The 19,261-nt window shown below is 44.5% G+C and overlaps 1 protein-coding gene across 1 annotated transcript; it reads left to right on the top strand.

The window, feature by feature from the left end:
* The first annotated feature begins 1,331 nt into the window (after nt 1-1,331).
* On the top strand, nt 1,332-19,115 carry LOC115110645 (sphingosine kinase 1-like). Its single transcript, XM_029636469.2, has 5 exons — nt 1,332-1,807; nt 10,698-10,847; nt 13,749-13,843; nt 14,002-14,117; nt 15,435-19,115. The coding sequence occupies exons 1-5, from the start codon at nt 1,381-1,383 to the stop codon at nt 16,303-16,305; spliced, it is 1,659 nt and encodes a 552-aa protein (XP_029492329.1). The 5' UTR covers nt 1,332-1,380; the 3' UTR covers nt 16,306-19,115.
* The last annotated feature ends 146 nt before the right edge of the window (nt 19,116-19,261 follow it).

Raw genomic sequence — 19,261 nt, 5'->3', positions numbered from 1 at the left:
CAGGCGACCTGCACCAGTGATTACAAAAAAAAAACTAAAAACTAACTAAAAACTAAACTAAAAAAAAATTACTAAAAACGAAACTAAACTAAAACCCCTTAAGTGATAAGGAAAATCAGGTAACGTATGTTCGAACCTGATCTACAGAAACACCAGGGTTCTGAATGTTATTTAAACAGGCCAGGCCTAGACTTTGTCAGAAAGTTAGCTAGCCATGTGGCTAGCAGTTAGCAAACTACCTCCTTTTGCACATGGCTAACAGTGGTTACTTACAATTTACACTCATGGTGGCTGGTTGACACTGGAGTTCGTAGTGTCTTCTAAGCATTTTGCTATGAGTTCGTGCAGATAGTTACACCCCCAAAAAAATTAATAATAATTCAGCCCGCCACATATTCTCTACACTACATACGTTCGAAAGACTGAAATTGTGCTTAGGGTAGGTATTTATACATTTTAAACGTCATACCCCCCATGTGACCAATCTTGGACCAGTAGGGAGGGGGGTTTGAATTTCCAGGGGCAGACCTCAAGTGTAGCACATATCAGGAAGGCTACTCAGTCAGCCGTTGGGTTAGGTGACTTAATGTTTTAATCAGTGGTTGCAATCTGTCTCAGTGAATGCACCTATTAATACATATTTGTGATTTCATTTTCATATTTTTCTTCTTTCTTTGCCCTCTGTTGCAAGCCAGTGTCCCTTGGTGCACATTTATGCACGTTTGGCACACTGGGGGGCATAAACTCCAGGACATAGCAGGCATATATCCGACTTTGTGAAATAATAATGGAAATATATATACCGGTAGTCTAGACCTAAATGATTGAACAACATGGGATATTCTGACCATATAACCTACAAATAGACAAATGAGTGCCTTGGTTTGAAAATACCTCATTGCATTTGGTGAGGCTATAAGAGAGTAATCAATCTAAAGCATTGCAATCTCTCGTCTTTACAAATAATATTCTAACATCAATAGATCATATTATTTGCTACTGGTGAAATAGGGCCTTGAAGTAACCTAGCCTATTCATTTTCCACGAGGTAAATAGCAAAGCGGTAAATAGGCCTAACTGATCAACAATGTAACAATTAGCCTGCAGCAAAATTGGTTATTTACCGCTTTGCTAATATTTGCTCAAGATGCTAAACATGTATTATATTCCATGAGAAGAGGTAGATTCCTGACATGGGGCACCTTGTCCAACTTTAATTTCTCAGTGTGTGATTCCCCTTTTAGTCACTAGGGAGAGACCTTTCAACAAGGAAAACAGCTGGTTGACTCCGGGTCCAACAGCAGTCAAACAGGCAGGGGCAGCCAGCCGCAGTCATCCTCATCAACCGCACGCCGATCTGCGGATCACATAGTCCACGGGATGGATAACGACATGGCCGAAACGGACCCATCCCGTCAGCGCAATGGTGTCGTGGAAGGGCTTTATGGAGAATTCACGGACTCGCTCAATTCAAAGGTCAGATATTCTGTGAGCTTGACTGAGAGTGCTCTCACTATACAAAAGATATCATCGTCACTTGAACAGGATGAGGTGGTTTTCCATTTAGCTGACTGTCTTGGCTGCCGGGCTTATAAAGTGGAGGACGAAGCGGACGTTGGGGCGTTCTTTACAGCCTATTTCTACCCGTTCAAGAGGCGATGGATAAGCACAGGCATGGCCCGGCAGAAAGTAGAGCAGTGCTTTCGGGTCGCACTGGTCCAGGACCCTCTCACTAATCTTCAAGAGGCAGAGAGATGGGCGCGTGCCATCAGAGAGGCTTCTATCCGCCAGATACCCCGACGACATGGTGAGAAGCAAGGATGCATAGTTTAAATAAAACAGTTGTTTCTTTCTGGTATAGTTATGTTTGATGAGGGCGTAGGTTCTAATTTAATTTTGCCAAATGGCATCAAACTCTAGGCTATTTATATGAATAACCTGAAAAGTCTGTCATCATTGCGATATACTGTGGGTCTATATGTTTCCTCATTTATTTCGGAGGAATTGTATACTTTGCCCAGAGAAATGGGGCTTATAAATTCAGTTCAAAATGTGAGGGTAACTTTCCATCCCCTTTATCCCATACTGCACCTAAGGTCCAGTAATTCACAACCTGCTTACTCGGTTTCCATAGAATATGATAGGCTTAAGTGCCAACTGACTGGGTAAGCTTGGAGAAGGAAATGGAATGTCCTGGAAATGGAATGTCTTTCATCTCTCACACCCAAGAACCAGCTTTACCTGCTGTGGGAGGATGACTGCCAGTTACCTTTCTCAAGAGTGAAATCATTTGCATAGATTTACAACTGTGAAATTTCTGTATAATTTGTCAGGGGTAATTTAGTCATCGCAAAAGCAACATAGCTGAACCCAAGTACTCAAGTGATTGAACTCATAGTTTTTCATCTAATGGTGCTTATGCCGGTTGTCTTGGATCAGGAAAACCCTTATTACAACACAACCGTATTCAAATGCCTGCTTTTGAAATCTTCAGTCCATGTCATAGACTTAGGTCCATGTGCAGAGACCCGACTGACCCTACTGAATCAGTTCTGAACATGAAACAGAGTGCTGCTGATGCTAGTTACCCAGTTATCACTCACTGAGGAGATCATTTGGTGTAGATGAAGCTGCCACAGGGAGAGCCATATGCAAAATACTATATCGCACATTATCTTGAATTGAGTTTATCCAAGTTATTGCTACAAGATGAAATGTCTCACATTAATGTGTGCTTCGTTAAATTGCATTATTAGATTGGTTTTATTAGTTTATTCGAATCCCCATTAGCTCTTGCGAAGCAGCAGCTATTCTTCCTGGGCTCCACACAAAAACATAGAACATGACAAGGAACAAAACACTGATACGCTGATAGACAAGAACAGTCACACAAATAAGATAGGAGTGCATGTGCCATGGGCCTAAATAGGCAGAATGTAAGGGAATTTCCATCTGAATAAAAGGGAGAGCTGTCGGGGATTTAGTCAATCATAAATCTAATCGGTTTAAGTTGCAAGAAGGAGACACCCTCCAACATAGAAACATAAAACACTTCTCTGAGAAGGCACTTATATTTTAATCAAACAGTACCAAATATTCTCTAAACATCAGCCCGAGAGCCTTGTATGAAGTCATAATAAAAGACAGTGACTTTGCCAGCTGCTACAGAATCACACAGTGTTCATAATGTCCTTGTGTCCCTAGTCCTTGTTTCTTCAGTAGCTCTGGCATCAATCACTATCGAACGAAATGAGAACCATCCATAACATTCAGTGACAGGTCTAGTGACCATCAACCCCTACACAAATGAGTATCATAAATAGAGCACTGGAAATCATGTATTACAGAACGGGAAAACATATACATATGCTAAGCATTGTGTTAATTATCTTAACTGAATAGCAACTTTTTTCATCTTAAATATTTCCCATTACACAGAGTGAAGATAATTGTCCATAAAACAGGGGTGCCTGCCTATTATCTGCTTAGGGGCCCTTGCTTAGGGGCACTCTCTAGACCCCTCAGTGGCATAGTTCTAGAGGAAACGGATATTTGATTTGGCAGTGACAGATTTGGAATGTTGGTTGCCAGAAATGGAGTCAGGTGTTGGTGGAATAAGGAATGAGGTCGCCCCGTGAATTGCCCTTTAGGTGTCCAAGGCAACTGAGACAAGGGTCTTTGTGTGAGTTGCACCTTAGGCCTGGACCCAGCAGGAGTTGGAGTTTCAGAGCTTTGCCAAGAAGACAGATGGTAACCTGACCTGAGAGGTAACTGGTAGCATTCTCTCTGGCCTGCTGAACATTTTTAAAATGTCACATATTAATGAAGTGTCTATCGATAGCCACTGATGATAAGCCATTGAAATGCTAACAATTGATGAACTGTGGCATGACTCAGGATTCCTGCTCTAGTACAAGAAGGCTTCTCCATCTGTAGTACAGTGACTACTGCATAATGGAATGATATCATTAATTGATATGTTTTTTTTTTGCATTCAAGATTCGGGCCAGACAATAATACAGTATTCAACAGAATATATTATGTATTTTAAATGAGTAATGGGAAGCTAATAGATGCAACAAAATACGCCACATTAATTTTTGTTCTGGAGCAGTGGTGTCAAACTCATTCCATGGAGTGCCTAGTGTCTGCAGGTTTTTGTTTTGCCTTTCAATTAAACCCTAGACAACCAGGTGAGGGGAGTTCTTTACTAATTAGTGACCTTAATGTATGAGGGACAGAGGGCGTATGAAAGTCAGAGGTTGTATGAACGTCTGAGGGACCGACTAATCCCTGAAGGGATATTTATGTTAATTCATTTCATTTTATCTGGTGATGCAGCTGGATAGGTTGGATTAAGAAGGTAATTTATTTTTTTCCTATAAGGTTAATGTTTAGGGAAAGCTATCAGACACTTTCAGTGCGTAATACCACATCAATTTGTTGAGACTGTAGATGCTAGATATTCCTTTTCCAGCTGTTTTTTTTTGTGGTTCAGTCACAGCTTCAGTGTGTAAGGACTGCATAGTGTGTGTTTACGTATCTGCTGTCTACCATTCAGTTCCTGTCACAGCCAGGTCATAACCGACTGAATGAGGTGTAAATAATGAAATCCTCAAACAATGTAATGTACCTTTGCACATCAAAGGCCATGGAAGGTAATATCCTGCTATTTGCAATGCTTAGAGGTACCATAAAATGAATGTCTGCATTTTTGTAAGGAAATTCAGTCTGTCTTGACTTTCAGGAAGGTAAAATGTTTTCAGTGTGAACTTATACGACTAAAACCAGATAGAAAAGATAATGGACCTATATATTTTTAAATAAGATCATCTTTGAGAACTAACAATCACCAAAATAAAAACTCAGGGAGAATCTAAAATGTAAAAAAATGTCATGGCCCCATTGATTTTGTTATAATGTTTGAGTCACTCAGATAGCATAAGAACACAACATAAGCCATGGCAAAATGTGTAAAATAGCAGGAAATTAGCTTTAAAACGTCAAAATGTTGTCTCTCTGTGTGTGTTCCACGGAGAGGGTATGTATCTGTCACTGTGATATCGCCCTACGGCCCAATGCTCTGCTGACGCCCCAGTGTCTCTCAGTGATGGAGACAAGAGCTGAACGGTGCCCCTGCTACATCAGTGGCCTCTCACCCTAGCCAGGCTGGTCCCCCGGAGCCCTCATCTCCTGCTCTGCTCCCTCAGACAGGCCTGCCTGTGACAGGCTGTCAGGGCCCCTGGCTCTACCTCTGTGGGCTGGGTGTCTAACCCCCAACCCTAATCTTGGACTCACTCAAGCTTGTTTGCAGATATGCCAGCTATGTCTGAGTCATGGAGGTAGTGTTACACCTTGGGGACACCTGAGACAGCAAGCTTTCACTTAAAGCCATTTCTACCAGCATTGTCTTTTGTTTTCCTCAGTGTTCTGGCTAGTTTTCACTTATAGTGATGTGTCATAGCAATAATGCAATAATGTGTGGACATAATGAGATATATTATGTTCTAAATTCATGTGTTCAGTAATGCTATATTTATTGCTTTAGTAATAGATTGAATATACACAGCAAAGTTGATCAGCTAATCAGTTCCATTCATTTGATCCCAGCCTCAGTACTTGTTAGTACTCAGACTCAGCCACCTCACCTCTCTGTTTACGCATTTCCTCAGAGAAACACACACACTAGTTTGCTTGTCAGACAGCCCTTCAGCATGAGTCAGGGTCACATCTGCCCACAGGCACTTAACCACATACACACACACACACACACACACACAAACACGCACACACACACGCACACGCACACACAGGACCTAAAAGGTTGTTTCCACAGAAATGACTCTGGGCAGCATGTTACAAAATATGACTTAGCTCCTCATTTAGGGTCCACACTGTTTCTGTAACCAACTTGACTGGTGAAGATCACCGCCTGCAACAGAAGCCCTGTTCATACCTAGTTCTAGCATGCGCCTTTTGTCCTGATCTTGTCAACATTCTGGTTGTGCCCACATTTTTAGACAGGTGTAGACGATGAAAAGAGACATTGTGATTTGATTGTAATCGGATCCTCCTGAGGTAGTCAGGCACAGATTGTTTCTGGATATCAGTCAAGTGTAAACAGATCTGGAATGGTCAAACTATTTAAATTATCATTATACCAGCCTCAAACATCAATGACAGATACCACCATTGATTTACGGCATCAGTAATTGTCTTAAAATAAATACATTTGTGTTATTTTGAAAGAATATCTGTCAAATAATTTGCTTACAGGGAGGCACCAGCTAATCTGGTCACAATGCGGACACAGTGAACGGATAAGAGACACATTTTAATACAATGTGTAGACACGACAAACCTTGATCACATCGTAATTGGATCATATTGATCAGATCACATGTTAGCGCAAGGTGTAAACAATGCTATAATGAACCCTGTATGACTGCTACTGAATCCTTTGTAACTATCAAGCTCTGATAACCAACATCAATTCGGATAGCTTTGCTTTCGTGCTGTATCCATGTGAAGGAATTTTTTTTCCTGTGATAAGTGAAATACAGAGCTATACAGTATTTCTAGTTGCTGTTCATAGGTGCACAAACGTACACTTCTTTTAATGTCAACTCGATATGTTTTCTATACCCAATTTTACCATAGATAGACCTAATAATGATAACCGGTCTTTGACTGATTAGATCACCTGTGAGCACATATGTTAGATCCCACCTCTTATTGACCCAGGAACCATGGAAATGCTTCCTCGACATAGAGGCTCCTGGGAGCTGAAGGCTTTTGAACAATGGGAGGCCCTATGTTTGAAAGTAACGTTACCAAGTTAATGAGTAGACCAACGTCTAGATTGCGTCTTTAGTTTTAGCCCCAAGCAACCATTAGTGTACTGCTACAGGAGACTGAAGTAGTCAGGAGACAGGAATCACAGCAGAATACAGCAGAGCATGATATTGCTTACATGGAAATATCTCATGTTCTGTGGTGGTAAAGACGGTGCTGAATTCCTACTCACAAGCTGTCAGGGGAGGATGTTAAACCGCCTCTGTATTTGAGGCACAAGGACTACAGCATTGGCTTTGACCCCTGAGGAGGCAGCGATTGTTCTGTCATCCCTGAACTGTTTTATCGAAGCCTTTATTTGGCTCATTGTATTGCGAGCATTTTATAGAGCTCATTTGACCTCACTTGAGTGGAAAAACGGACCCTAAAAGTTATGTACCAAAAGGCAGCATCCACCACTGTGTCTGAAAGACATGTAGTCAGAGCCTTTTGTGTAGTGTGAAGCCACATTGTGTAGTGTGAAGAAAAAAATACAATGTCAACCCTTTGTATGAATGGGGAAGAGTTAGCAAGACTGTGTTTTGATACTGTCTTAATAATGCTCTTTCTGATGGTTTCACACTTCACTTTGAGATATTTCGGTACCTCTGCTGTCCCTGCACATGAGCCAAATGAGTAGGAGGTGCCACTCCAGGTCAGCCGGCTGGTAATTGGATTTCTGGGCAGGGACAGGGGAGGCCATTTCCGCTCAGACGGCACTAGGCATGAACCAGACAGAGGGGCCTTGTGTGGAGGGACAGTGGCACAGCAGGGTAAGGGTGTACTGGTGCCAGTCCTGTTGGCATGAGGCTACAGGATGGAATTCACAGAGCAGCGCGATGGCTGTTTCACTGCTCCCAGGGGTCCAATTAGGCCCATGGGACCGGTCCCAATGCCCAGCAGAACCGGACTCACACTCACTGGTGAGAAGTTGCTTCCGCATGTGGCACATGCAGGGTTCAGAGGATAATGCTCAACTGCCAACCTTGATCCGGTATTGATAATGTCTGACAGGGTTCATTTGAGTCTGAAGTACTACTCATAACCACAAACAAGTGTAATCTCTGTAAGGATGACCCCAATTAGTCGATTGGTCGATTGTTTGGTCGATAGGCTGTTGCTTGACCAAGATTGTTTTAGTCGAGCAGTGGAAAATATATAAAAAATAAATTATGTGGACTAATCCATTTTGAGGCCTCAGGGATGACAGTATTAATTACCATCATTTCTAATTTGGAATGTTTGTTTGTTTATGGTAATTTATGTTAATAGATTCAATATCTTATCATAATTACAGGTCCTGGGTGGCACAGCGGTCAAAAAGCACTGCACCGCAGTACTGAGGCATCACTACAGCCCGGGGTTCGATCCCAGGCTGTGTCACAACCGGCCGTGACCGGGATCCCCATAGGACTGCTCACAATTGGCCATCCGGGGTATGGGAGGGTGACCGGTGCGGCTTCCCTTGGCTCATCGTGCTCTGGTTTCCTCTGACACATTGGTGCAGCTGACATCCGGGTTAAGTGAGCAGTGTGATAAGAAGTAGGCGGCCAGGCGGGTCATGTTTCGGAGGACCTTCGCCTCTCCCGAGCCAATTGAGGAGTTGCAGGGCTGAGCCAAGGGACCTAATTTGGGGAGTAAACGGGGTAAAAAAAATATGCTTGTGACTGTCGGGCCTGGTTAGTACTGGGACGGGAGATCGCCTGGGAATAACAGGTGCTAAAAACTATATTATTATTACAGTCTTACCGTTGTCATTGTAGGAGTGGAAACGTTGTTGGCAGAATGCACATCCTAAGTTTTGGTTTATTTCATTCCATTTCCGAGTTGTCAATTTATTCACTGTCTTTTGTTTGAAGCGCTCCTGTCAATCTTGAGTAAGGACATGCACCTGATTACACATAGAAGTAGGCCTAGGCTACCTGGCCTGCACACAAATGTAGACCTATAAATGTGCCCATTTGGGGATCTGATACTATTTCTGATTGTCTTAACTCACAATCACTGTGGAGCTTCTCAAAGTCATCTTTCCTTCGCCTCAAACAGCAAATAAACACTCTGTTTTTACATCCATTGAGAATCACAATAGTTCCTTAACGTAGCCTAATTGAGAAATTCGCTCCCTTTTGATAACCACTCAGCATGAAAGGGTGAAAAAATCTCATGCTCTGATCCGGTTGAAACGTCATAAAATAGGCCTGCCTGATTACTTCTTATCCCTTGTGCAAATAGCCTACAGCTGTGTCTGTTTGGGAGCCCAGGGTATTTTTACATATTGGCAATGGCAATAGTAGTTATTTTTTTATTTGATTAATTTTCATTTAGATAGAATTGTGATTAACCACATGACATTGATTTTGAGACACGAGGACTTCAATATAAATTACTTTTCCACGAATATGTGCACATGAAAATCATAACTGGCACGCAGATCGGGAGAAATGGTATGATAACTTGGCACTCCAAATGGAAAAGGCTGCCAACCGCTGGTGTATTCTATTACTGGCAACTTCAGGAGCATAATGGCAGAATCTGCGAAGCCCAGCAGCAGCGAGAAGAGAAGGGTCGGGTCAGGAACAGGTTAGGCTTATTGATCTCTGGCTTCCTCTTAATTTGTGTGTCTTCATTTTTAATCGCAGTGCTTAAAGCATCAGACAAGCTAAGTAGCCTGCATATAGTTGTTTTTATTCAAACATAGGGTGTGTCTATAAATGGAAAAATACATGTTTTTACATTTGGAACAATCTATTGGTGGAAAGAACAGACGACTCTCGACTAAGATTTGTTTTTGTCGGGGACAGCCCTAGATCTCTCTTATGATTTAAAGACAAGGGCATCTACAGTAACTACAGTATCAGAGGCTAGGAGTTCATCCTGAGTTAAAAACAACTGTCTCTGAAATTATCTCTCATGGCGCTCTGCAACATCTGAACAAGCTTTTAATTATTCCGTTGGTGTCTGGTAATAATTCTAAAGATAACCACACAGATCATAACAGAGTAGCATTACTTAAAGAAATTCTCCGGTACTTGTGTATACGTTTTAGCCAGTAGTTCTGAAAGTAGCACTCATGAGCCAAAAGTGGTCCCCGAAAATGGTGTACTACCTCACATATGTGCAGATATGTGCACCACGTCATTGCTTTCTCTCTTGCTCTGCTCTGTGTGCATCTTGCTAGCTTTCACTCATATTGCAGGGGGCTGAAGCTCATTGGCTGAAACCCAAATTGCTAGGTGTCTGGCTCACGTGGGGAAAATGTAGGGAAAATGGCGCAGCACAGAAAAACTGTCACTTTAAAACTAGGGATTTGTGGCTAATTTAGGTAAAATTGCAGATTGACACATCCAGCCCAAAGCGGGAGGTTTAAAAGTTCCGGAGCATATCTTCAACTACAACATTAGGCGAATGAGTTGAGGTGGCATGTGCTTTGTTAGACTTACATTTCTGGGGAAAAATAAGTGGATCACAAAAACAATAACATTAAGCACCATCTGTCAGTGAATGGTGTCACTGCCCTTGGTATCACTGTTTAATGCTATCTTTTTGATCCCTTGGTTTTCTGCCAAGGGATCGAGAGGGTAGAGACTCCTTTCATAACCTCTTTGACATGTCTGAGATCGATGTCAGAAAAACATTTTGGAAGACAATAGAGAGTTGCATGATTGATGTTTCCTTGATACTAGAAAATTAAGTGAAGCAATTATTCCCATGACAACTTGAGAATACCAACTCACAAACTATTCATTTTTCCCTCTTCTGTTTATCTACATCTTTCACTCCATTGCTCTCTTTTTCTATTCTCTTCTCTCTCTCTCTCTCTCTCTCTCTCTCTCTCTCTCTCTCTCTCTCTCTCTCTCTCTCAGATGTGAAGTACTATGAGGTACGGCGGCCCTGCAGGGTCATGGTTCTGGTGAACCCCCAGAGTGGGCGGGGCCAGGCTCTCCAGCTTTTCTCCGGGCAAATCGAGCCCATGCTCACCGAGGCTTCAGTCCCTTACACATTGGTCATCACTGGTCAGTCCCTACACATTGGTCATCACTGGTCAGTCCCCTACACACACTGGTCATCACTAGTCAGTCCCCTACACATTGGTCATCACTGGTCAGTCCCCTACACACACTGGTCATCACTGGTCAGTCCCCTACACACTGGTCATCACTGGTCAGTCCCCTACACACACTGGTCATCACTGGTCAGTCCCCTACACATTGGTCATCACTGGTCAGTCCCCTACACACACTGGTCATCACTGGTCAGTCCCCTACACACTGGTCATCACTGGTCAGTCCCCTACACACACTGGTCATCACTAGTCAGTCCCCTACACATTGGTCATCACTGGTCAGTCCCCTATACACACTGGTCATCACTAGTCAGTCCCCTACACATTGGTCATCACTGGTCCGTCCCCTACACACTGGTCATCACTGGTCAGTCCCCTACACACACTGGTCATCACTAGTCAGTCCCCTACACATTGGTCATCACTGGTCCGTCCCCTACACACTGGTCAGTCCCCTACACACTGGTCATCACTGGTCAGTCCCCTACACACACTGGTCATCACTGGTTAGTCCACTACACACATTGGTCAACACTCAGTCCCCTACACACACTGGTCAACACTCAGTCCCCTACACACACTGGTCAACACTCAGTCCCTTACACACCTACCTGCTTGAGCCCTATTATCTCACTGTCCTGATTGCGTACACACACGCGCACGAGCGCGCGCACACGCACGCACACGCGCACGCACGCACGCACGCACGCACACACACACACACACACACACACACACACACACACACACACACACACACACACACACACACACAGTGTTTGACTCTGCACTGCCTTGTCGGATCCCCTGCTCCCAGTATTATATACTCTCAACTGCTTTTCACTAACAGTAGCAGTGAGTTCAAAGTCACTGAACTCTGCATAACCTTTCACTGAATAAAAGTCAGGTATCTTTGAGCAGCAAGAACAATCCAAGGAGCCAGAAAGACTTCAGAAATCACTTCAGCTACACATTAACTCCACCACCTATACTTCACCATCACCCAGTATAGCTGACAATAAGCTATCTCTGCCAGCATTACAAACCATCACCAAGACACCTATGAGTTGTTCAATGCCTTCTTAATCTCTGAAACAACTGAAAAAGGAGAGAACAGAGAGAGAGGAGAAAGAGTGTGAGTTCAGTCCCAGGGGACCCAGGCCCCAGGTTAGCATCTGGGTGGTGATGAAAAAAGACAGTCTAATTACCGATGGTCGGCGTGACGATACCGACCTGGGACTGCTGGGAGCTGGGGCTGGGAGAATAGCACTGCTAGCACTGTTTCCCTCCACTGCCTGGGTACTGTAGCTAGCCTGTCTGAGTGGATTAACCGGCGCCACCTCGCTGCCCTGCCTGGGTACTGTAGCTAGCCTGTCTGAGTGGATTAACCGGCGCCACCTCGCTGCCCTGCCTGGGTACTGTAGCTAGCCTGTCTAAGTGGATTAACCGGCGCCACCTCGCTGCCCTGCCTGGGTACTGTAGCTAGCCTGTCTGAGTGGATTAACCGGCGCCACCTCGCTGCCCTGCCTGGGTACTGTAGCTAGCCTGTCTGAGTGGATTAACCAGCGCCACCTCGCTGCCCTGCCTGCCTCCATTTAGAGAATGGAGCCCTGCAGAACTATCATGTCATCTACTAGTCTATGCCAGAGGACTAAGGCACTCTGAGAGGATCGTCTTTCAGCGAGGGAGTAAATCTGGGGTTTTCTGTGGTGTGTGTTCATGTGCTTGTGTGCACCTGCATGTGTGTCTCCCTCAGAAACTGCGGGAGCTCATGTGGAAAACAGTTCACTGTTCAAGTAGGTATGTATTCAGAAACTGAGAGCAGAAAAACGTTATATTGGGCATCTAATGTGATATGTATCATCCTAACCCAAAAGGGACCTTGGTTCATATCACATTAACAGAGAGTAGCTACCAAGCTATAGCTCATCAGAAGAGAGGATTACATAAAATCCAGAAAGTCAAGAGATAGTGAGGTAGCCCCTGTCTATGTGTGTGTGTGTGTGGCAGTGACCCCGTGGATAAGGAGAGGGCTGGGAAGTGCAGCCTCAGCCTCCAACCAGCAGCATAGAGTGCTGAGTCAGCCGCAGCAGCCTCCCTCTGCTTTTGCCTGACAGCACAGGACCACATCACTCCGCTCTCAGTCTCCCCATACATACCAAACAGCATGGACTTAAAGGGAACTCAGTGGGTGAGGGAGGGCTAGGGGACAGGTATATGTTATGCTAGGAGAGGAGGAGAAGAGGAGGAGGAGGGGGGGTGGATGTAGTAATGGAGTGTCTGGTCATTTTTCAAACCTCAACACATACGGTAACTCAAGCAGAAAAGTAATGCCCTTGTGATGACAATGCCTCAACACACCCACAGAGACACAGGCATAGACACACACAATTGCAATAACAAACAAACACAGTACTGCCTTTAGCAGAGCTGATATTTGCTGCAGAACACAAGTCTCAGCTGGCAGAACTGTACTAGACAGTGTACTTAGGGGGGATCCAATAAGACCCCCTGCAGCGCGACTGTCTCAAGGACATCTCCAATAAAACTCCACTAAACAAACAGAGTCGGCCCCAGTCGTCACATCAACTATCACAGCAGTGGCAGATGTTTACACTAAGGCCTGGCTGCTTTGAAGACTGCCATCGGCCAGTTGAATAGCCACTGCACGGTCTAATGTGATATGTATGGACTGATAGAGGGAAATTGAATCCCTTTTCTCTCCCATCCCACTGATCCCTACCTGGGTGCTTCTGGTGAAGGGAGGCCATCTCTCGGACCTTATTCCTTCTCTCTTTCCTCCCTCCTCCCTGTCCCTCTCTCTCATGGCGTTTCTCTCTGTCCCCCATAGAGCACCAGAACCATGCGAGGGACCTGGTGAGAGAGACTGATCTGTCACAGTGGGACGCTCTGGTCATCCTGTCAGGGGACGGCCTGCTGTTCGAGGTGCGCCAAGTATAGACACTGCATGAACACATTTCCAGCATAGCTAACTTGTCTAAAGTTTCCCTAAGACTGAATAAGCAGTGGGGTTTGTGGGGAACAACTCTCAGTTGGAGGGTCATGGCCTGATGCTGTTTGTGTGTGTTTGCCTGTCCGGTCAGGTGTTGAATGGTCTTCTGGAGAGAGAGGACTGGGAGGAGGCCATCCAGACCCCACTGGGCATCTTACCAGGGGGCTCGGGCAACGCCCTGGCAGCCTCTGTCCACCACTACACTAAGTAAGTCCACTAATGAGACATTTAAATGCATAGAGTACAGTAGAATGGAATGCGACAAAGAAGGTGATTTATCCCTTTTCTATGGATGTAATTATCACATTAGCTGACTGGGCAGAGTAGGCACATTTCTCCAGAGACAAAGGAGAGAGATAGTGTCTGCTTCAGCTTCACACTTCATAAAGTCCAAGAAGAGTCATTATTTGAGGGTGGCTGATAGCTACTTTTAATGGAGTGATGTAATGGGTTCTAGAGCAACTGGAAATTCAGTGGACTACTACTGAGGTAGTGTCTGGACCTCCTTTATTACTGCTGTTTGTGAAATATGAGCCCCCGACATTTACAACATCAACAGAAAAACAACAACAAAATACACAGCGAGTTGTATAACATCAGATACCTATCACGGTTGAATAAAGCTTTGCAGCCTATGAACAACCCTAACCCTAACACCCCAGTTCAACTCAAACCAAGCTAACCCTAGCCACAACCATTATCCTAGCCATAACCCTTACCCTAGCTTCATGTCCACACCCCAGTTCAACCCTAACCCCATTATCTTACAGTCAGACAGTGCAGATGGTTATGTTTAAAGTACTGTAACTGTCCAGTGTTTCCAGATCTCTATGAAATATGACCTATAATTAATTACTATATGAGTTAAGTAGTGTTCCTTCCAAAATAATTGTAATTAAGAATGTTAAAAAGCAGCTGTTCTGTGTTGGAATGGTGTGGGCATACCCCAACAACGGAATAGTGTGGGCATACCCCAACAACGGAATGGTGTGGGCATACCCCAACAACGGAATGGTGTGGGTGTACAGTGTACCGGTCATTAAAAATATGAATGTGAGTAAACTGCTGATTGGCCAGCTCATCCTCCTCTAGACTGCTGATTGGCCAGCTCATCCTCCTCAGGAGTATGACATCATACTCTATGAGGAGATAGCAAGCATTTTTGAAATGGTCAGTTTGAGTTTTTCTCCCAGTTATACTTTGGCCAGTGAAACGAGTATAGGACGAGTCAACAACATTATTTGGGTATGAGCTAGCAGAATATGAATTAAATTAAATGTGAGATTTTCACTGGACAGTTACTTTAAAACAATGGGATTAGGGTTTAACCGGCTTGTGGACATGAACCTAGGGTTAGGGTTATGGCGAGGGTTAGGGTTGCTGCTGTAAGTACAATGTATTACCATTCTAGAGTTAGGGTTAGGGTCATTACTTTTAAGTGAAGGAGTAGCTCCGGCTCAATTGAACCACAGACTGATACCTAACTGCCTCAGTCTACTGTGAGCTGACTGCTACTCCCTGCAGGTCTCCCCCGGTCTGGGGTAAGGAGCTGCTGCTGAGCTGTGGCTTCCTGCTGTGTAAAGGCCTGGTGACTCGGCTCGACCTGGTCTCTGTCCACCTGGCCTCCAGCCAGCGCATCTTCTCCTTCCTCTCCCTGGCCTGGGGCTTCGTGGCTGACGTCGACATCGAGAGCGAGAAGTACCGCCTCGTTGGCCCCATGCGATTCCTGGTTGGTACGCTGATGCGCCTGGCCTCCCTCAAGGTATATCAGGGTAGGCTGGCATACCTGCCTGCTCCTCCCTTCACACCCCAGAACTCCTCCCTCTGCTCCTCTCTACCCTGTGGGCCCAACAGCTCCCCCAATCAGAACTCTCGCCACAACCACATCACAAACTCCAACCACAGCACAAACTCCAACCACAACACCGCCCACAACTCCTCCAACATTCCCATCACAACCATGAGGACCGAGCCCCAACCAGTCAACCAGAAGGGGCCTCCTGACTCGCTCCTAGCAGACCTGGAGCAGCCGGTGCCTGATCATTGGACAGTAGTGAATGAGGAAGACTTTGTACTGGTATTGGCCATGTTCCAGTCCCACTTGGCTGAGGACCTGTTTGCCGCCCCTGGGGCCGCAGCAGACGACGGCTTCATCCACCTGTTGTATGTGCGTGCAGGCATCTCCAGGCTAGCTCTGCTCACACTCTTCATGACCATGGAGAAGGGGGGGCACCTGGCTATTGGCTGCCCACACCTTGTGTATGAGAGGGTGAAGGCCTTTCGCCTGGAGCCTCTGTCCCCCGAGGGAGCGATCACTGTGGACGGGGAGATGGTGGAGTACGGGCCAGTACAGGCCCAGGTTCATGAAGGAATCGCCAGGCTCATCTCAGGCTGAGAATCTACTCTGAGAGTTTGTCCTCCCCACAGCTCTGACTTCTCGCTCCCTTTCTTACTCTGTCTACTGTATATACAAAGTGCCAAAGACATTATATCAGCCTTTGGAAAATCCCCCCTCTTTGTTTCTACAGATACATTCAGTATCTATCTCTGTGTCCTGTTGTTTAGAGATCCCTCCCTTTCCTCTCCATGCTTCATTCAGGGTCAAAGCCATGGATGTTCTTGCAGCTGGCTGGTCTCAGCTAAGAGTGTGTGTGTATGATAGTGTGTTGTGAGCGGTGTGTTTAGTAGGGAGGGGCCCACTGCTGAGGAGTACCTTGTGTGCTCCGCTGTCTGACTTAATGAGTGTGACACAAGTGAAGAGAAGCACATTCTTCTGTCCCGCGAGGATGTGGCAGGCAACCAGCTCTACGTCCGCTATCTAGCCCCGGGGTAATCATTCTGTGGAGGATGAGACACGGGCCTGACATGTAGGCCTTCCCTCTCAGGATATACTGTTTGAGTCATGGGTGTAGGTTCTCTATGGAGAAGCACAACGTTGGAGAATGCAGCATTGTAGACCTCCACCAATGATATTAGGTTACTCTTCTCCCTCTCACCAGTGAAAACCTCTCCTTTACCTCTGTGTTTAATGGATGGGGTGGAAGGGGTTAGGTGCTAGTGAGGTCGTGTTAAAGCAGCATGGAGGTTCAGGAACCTAGCCAGCTGAGGTTACCTTCTTATATATCTCGCCTGTCTCCTACCCTGCTGCTGCTGCAGCTCAAACCAACATGCTTCTTGGACCACCTTCTTCCTGACACAAACACACAGGCTTGACACTCCCTTTCAGATCTGGAGCACTCAGCAAGGAGGGGGATGGTCTCGTCTGCTACATATGACCCCTTCTGGCTGTGTTAAGGTTGTACTCCCTCCTCCTTCACAAGATGTTGGAGCCATCAGCACCTAATGTGTCCTTATTCTGAAGCTTTATGGGTGAATGAAAAATACTAGCTGATAGAACTACAAGCAGTTGAAGAAGATACAGCACCATTGTCGATTTTTATGAACGGTTTTATTGTAGATAAAATAATATAAATATTTCTGTTGTTTTCTGTCCAAGCACACACTAAGAAGGGAAACATGGTTTTGCACTACGCAGCACTGCATGGGTCAGTGGGTTTTGCACATTGATTCGATCAATAAGAGTTTGAGCGACCAGGCCAGAGTGCTGCGCTCTCTACTGGGGCCTTTTTCTTGTCGGGGTGAAGATGATGAGCATTAGTGCACTGGAGCAGAGACAAGCGCAAATGTGAGCATTATCATCAGTTCTACTCGCACCAGTTCATGTCAGGTCGGGTTCATCCCAGAGATATAATAATTACTGGTTTAACTAATCCTAGAGCACACACTTGGTTTGGTTTGGCTCAAAATGTCATATGGGTGGAAGGGTTTTAATGTACTGTATAATGAATCTAAAAGGATGCTTAAAATGACTCTACTTGAAGGTATGCTGACTGCAGATGTAACAATAACTTCTCCCATTCTGATTTCAATCTTCCATGTCTGTGCCTGTACCTGACTTTGATATGCCTTTAGATAAAGAAAAGTTTGTTTTATTTGTCACATGCACAAGTACAGTGAAATGCTTAACTTGAAAGCCCTACCCAACAGTGCAGTAGTATATATATTTAAAAAAGTATAATTCATAAGAAGAAAAAAAACAAGGGGGAAAAAACAAGAAAGAAGAAAGAAGAGAGGAAGCATATTTATATATATACAGCGTCAGTGCCAGTACCAAATGTACAACGTACAGAGACACTGGAGTATTGAGGTAGATAGGAAAATGTAGGCAGGGATTAAGAGAAAGGGACTGGAAGCAGGATAAATCATTTGTTATTATAATATTAAACATACTGTATGGTACCTTTTACCCCATACATACCTATCTACCTACCTAATCCTCATTTGCCAGGCTCTGCTGGTGGTGTTGACAAGGTCATAGACCATGCATACACAAGTTTAAGCACATATCCAAATTGAGAGATTAGCTATGCAAATTCTTTCAATGTGGCCCGTTCTGGGACACCTCACTGCTCTTTATGCAGTGGGAGGGGTCCCCCTAGTGGATTTACCTTAACCAGTCATTGCAGTTCAAGTGGTGGAAGTTCTGACATAGTACTTGCACATTTGTTTATATGGTACAACAGTAGTACTGTATAAAATCTTATGATAGCTCACTTTCATTATTTGTATGTTTGGTTGCATTGATTCACTAGCATACTGGTATCCAGGTTACGAAAACAATTACAAGCCATTTGAATGGAAATACAATCACTTATCATATTGCCATCTGAATATCAAAAACCTCCATTTGAATCACTTCAGGTACGGTAGCTCATGCTAGACTGTGTATACTGAGTATCATCTCTCCTCAGTCGAATATAATCTCTCCTCAACCGAACAGACAAGCGGACATCCATTGCTGACCCTAGTGACTGTTATGTAATATGTATAAAAAAAAAAACTGGTCTCAACACATCTGAGTGGAGTAATTGCAATTGTGTTGAACTACTGTTATCTTCTCTGTCCTGTACCTTTGGCTGGTAGGGTGGACTGTGGAGTGACTACATCATAGTACTGTTATTAATATTCAAATACTGCTGTAGTCTTCTCATTGCATTCATGTCCTTTTTTATGTCATCATTCCCGTGTAGGAGAGAGATCTATATTTTTCCAGGGTTTCATTTAGTAAGAACCACAACTAAATACATGAATCATGATGTATCGACTGTCTGAATTGTAATAAAATTCCCAAATTCTTCAAGAGAATCTGTCTTGTTCATCATTAGCAACCATCTTTTCCAGAGAGCATTAACACTGTTAATTGTCTTTTTAGTTTTTATATAAAGTGAATATGATAATCCAGTGTTTAATATTGTCCATTACAGGTGTTGTGTATTTGAGGGTTTATTAAA

This window comes from Oncorhynchus nerka, linkage group LG26 (genome assembly GCF_034236695.1).
Source record: "Oncorhynchus nerka isolate Pitt River linkage group LG26, Oner_Uvic_2.0, whole genome shotgun sequence".
NCBI lineage: Eukaryota > Metazoa > Chordata > Actinopteri > Salmoniformes > Salmonidae > Oncorhynchus > Oncorhynchus nerka.
Note: the sequence above shows the minus strand (reverse complement) of the source record. Positions and strands in the feature narration are given on the sequence as shown.

Excerpts from the sequence above, each read along its gene's own strand:
- LOC115110645 (XM_029636469.2), top strand. The coding sequence starts at position 1,381 with ATGGATAACGACATGGCCGAAACGGACCCATCCCGTCAGCGCAATGGT. Across the intron at positions 1,808-10,697 it reads CCAGATACCCCGACGACATG|ATGTGAAGTACTATGAGGTA; the intron begins GTGAGAAGCAAG and ends TCTCTCTCTCAG. Across the intron at positions 10,848-13,748 it reads TTACACATTGGTCATCACTG|AGCACCAGAACCATGCGAGG; the intron begins GTCAGTCCCTAC and ends TGTCCCCCATAG.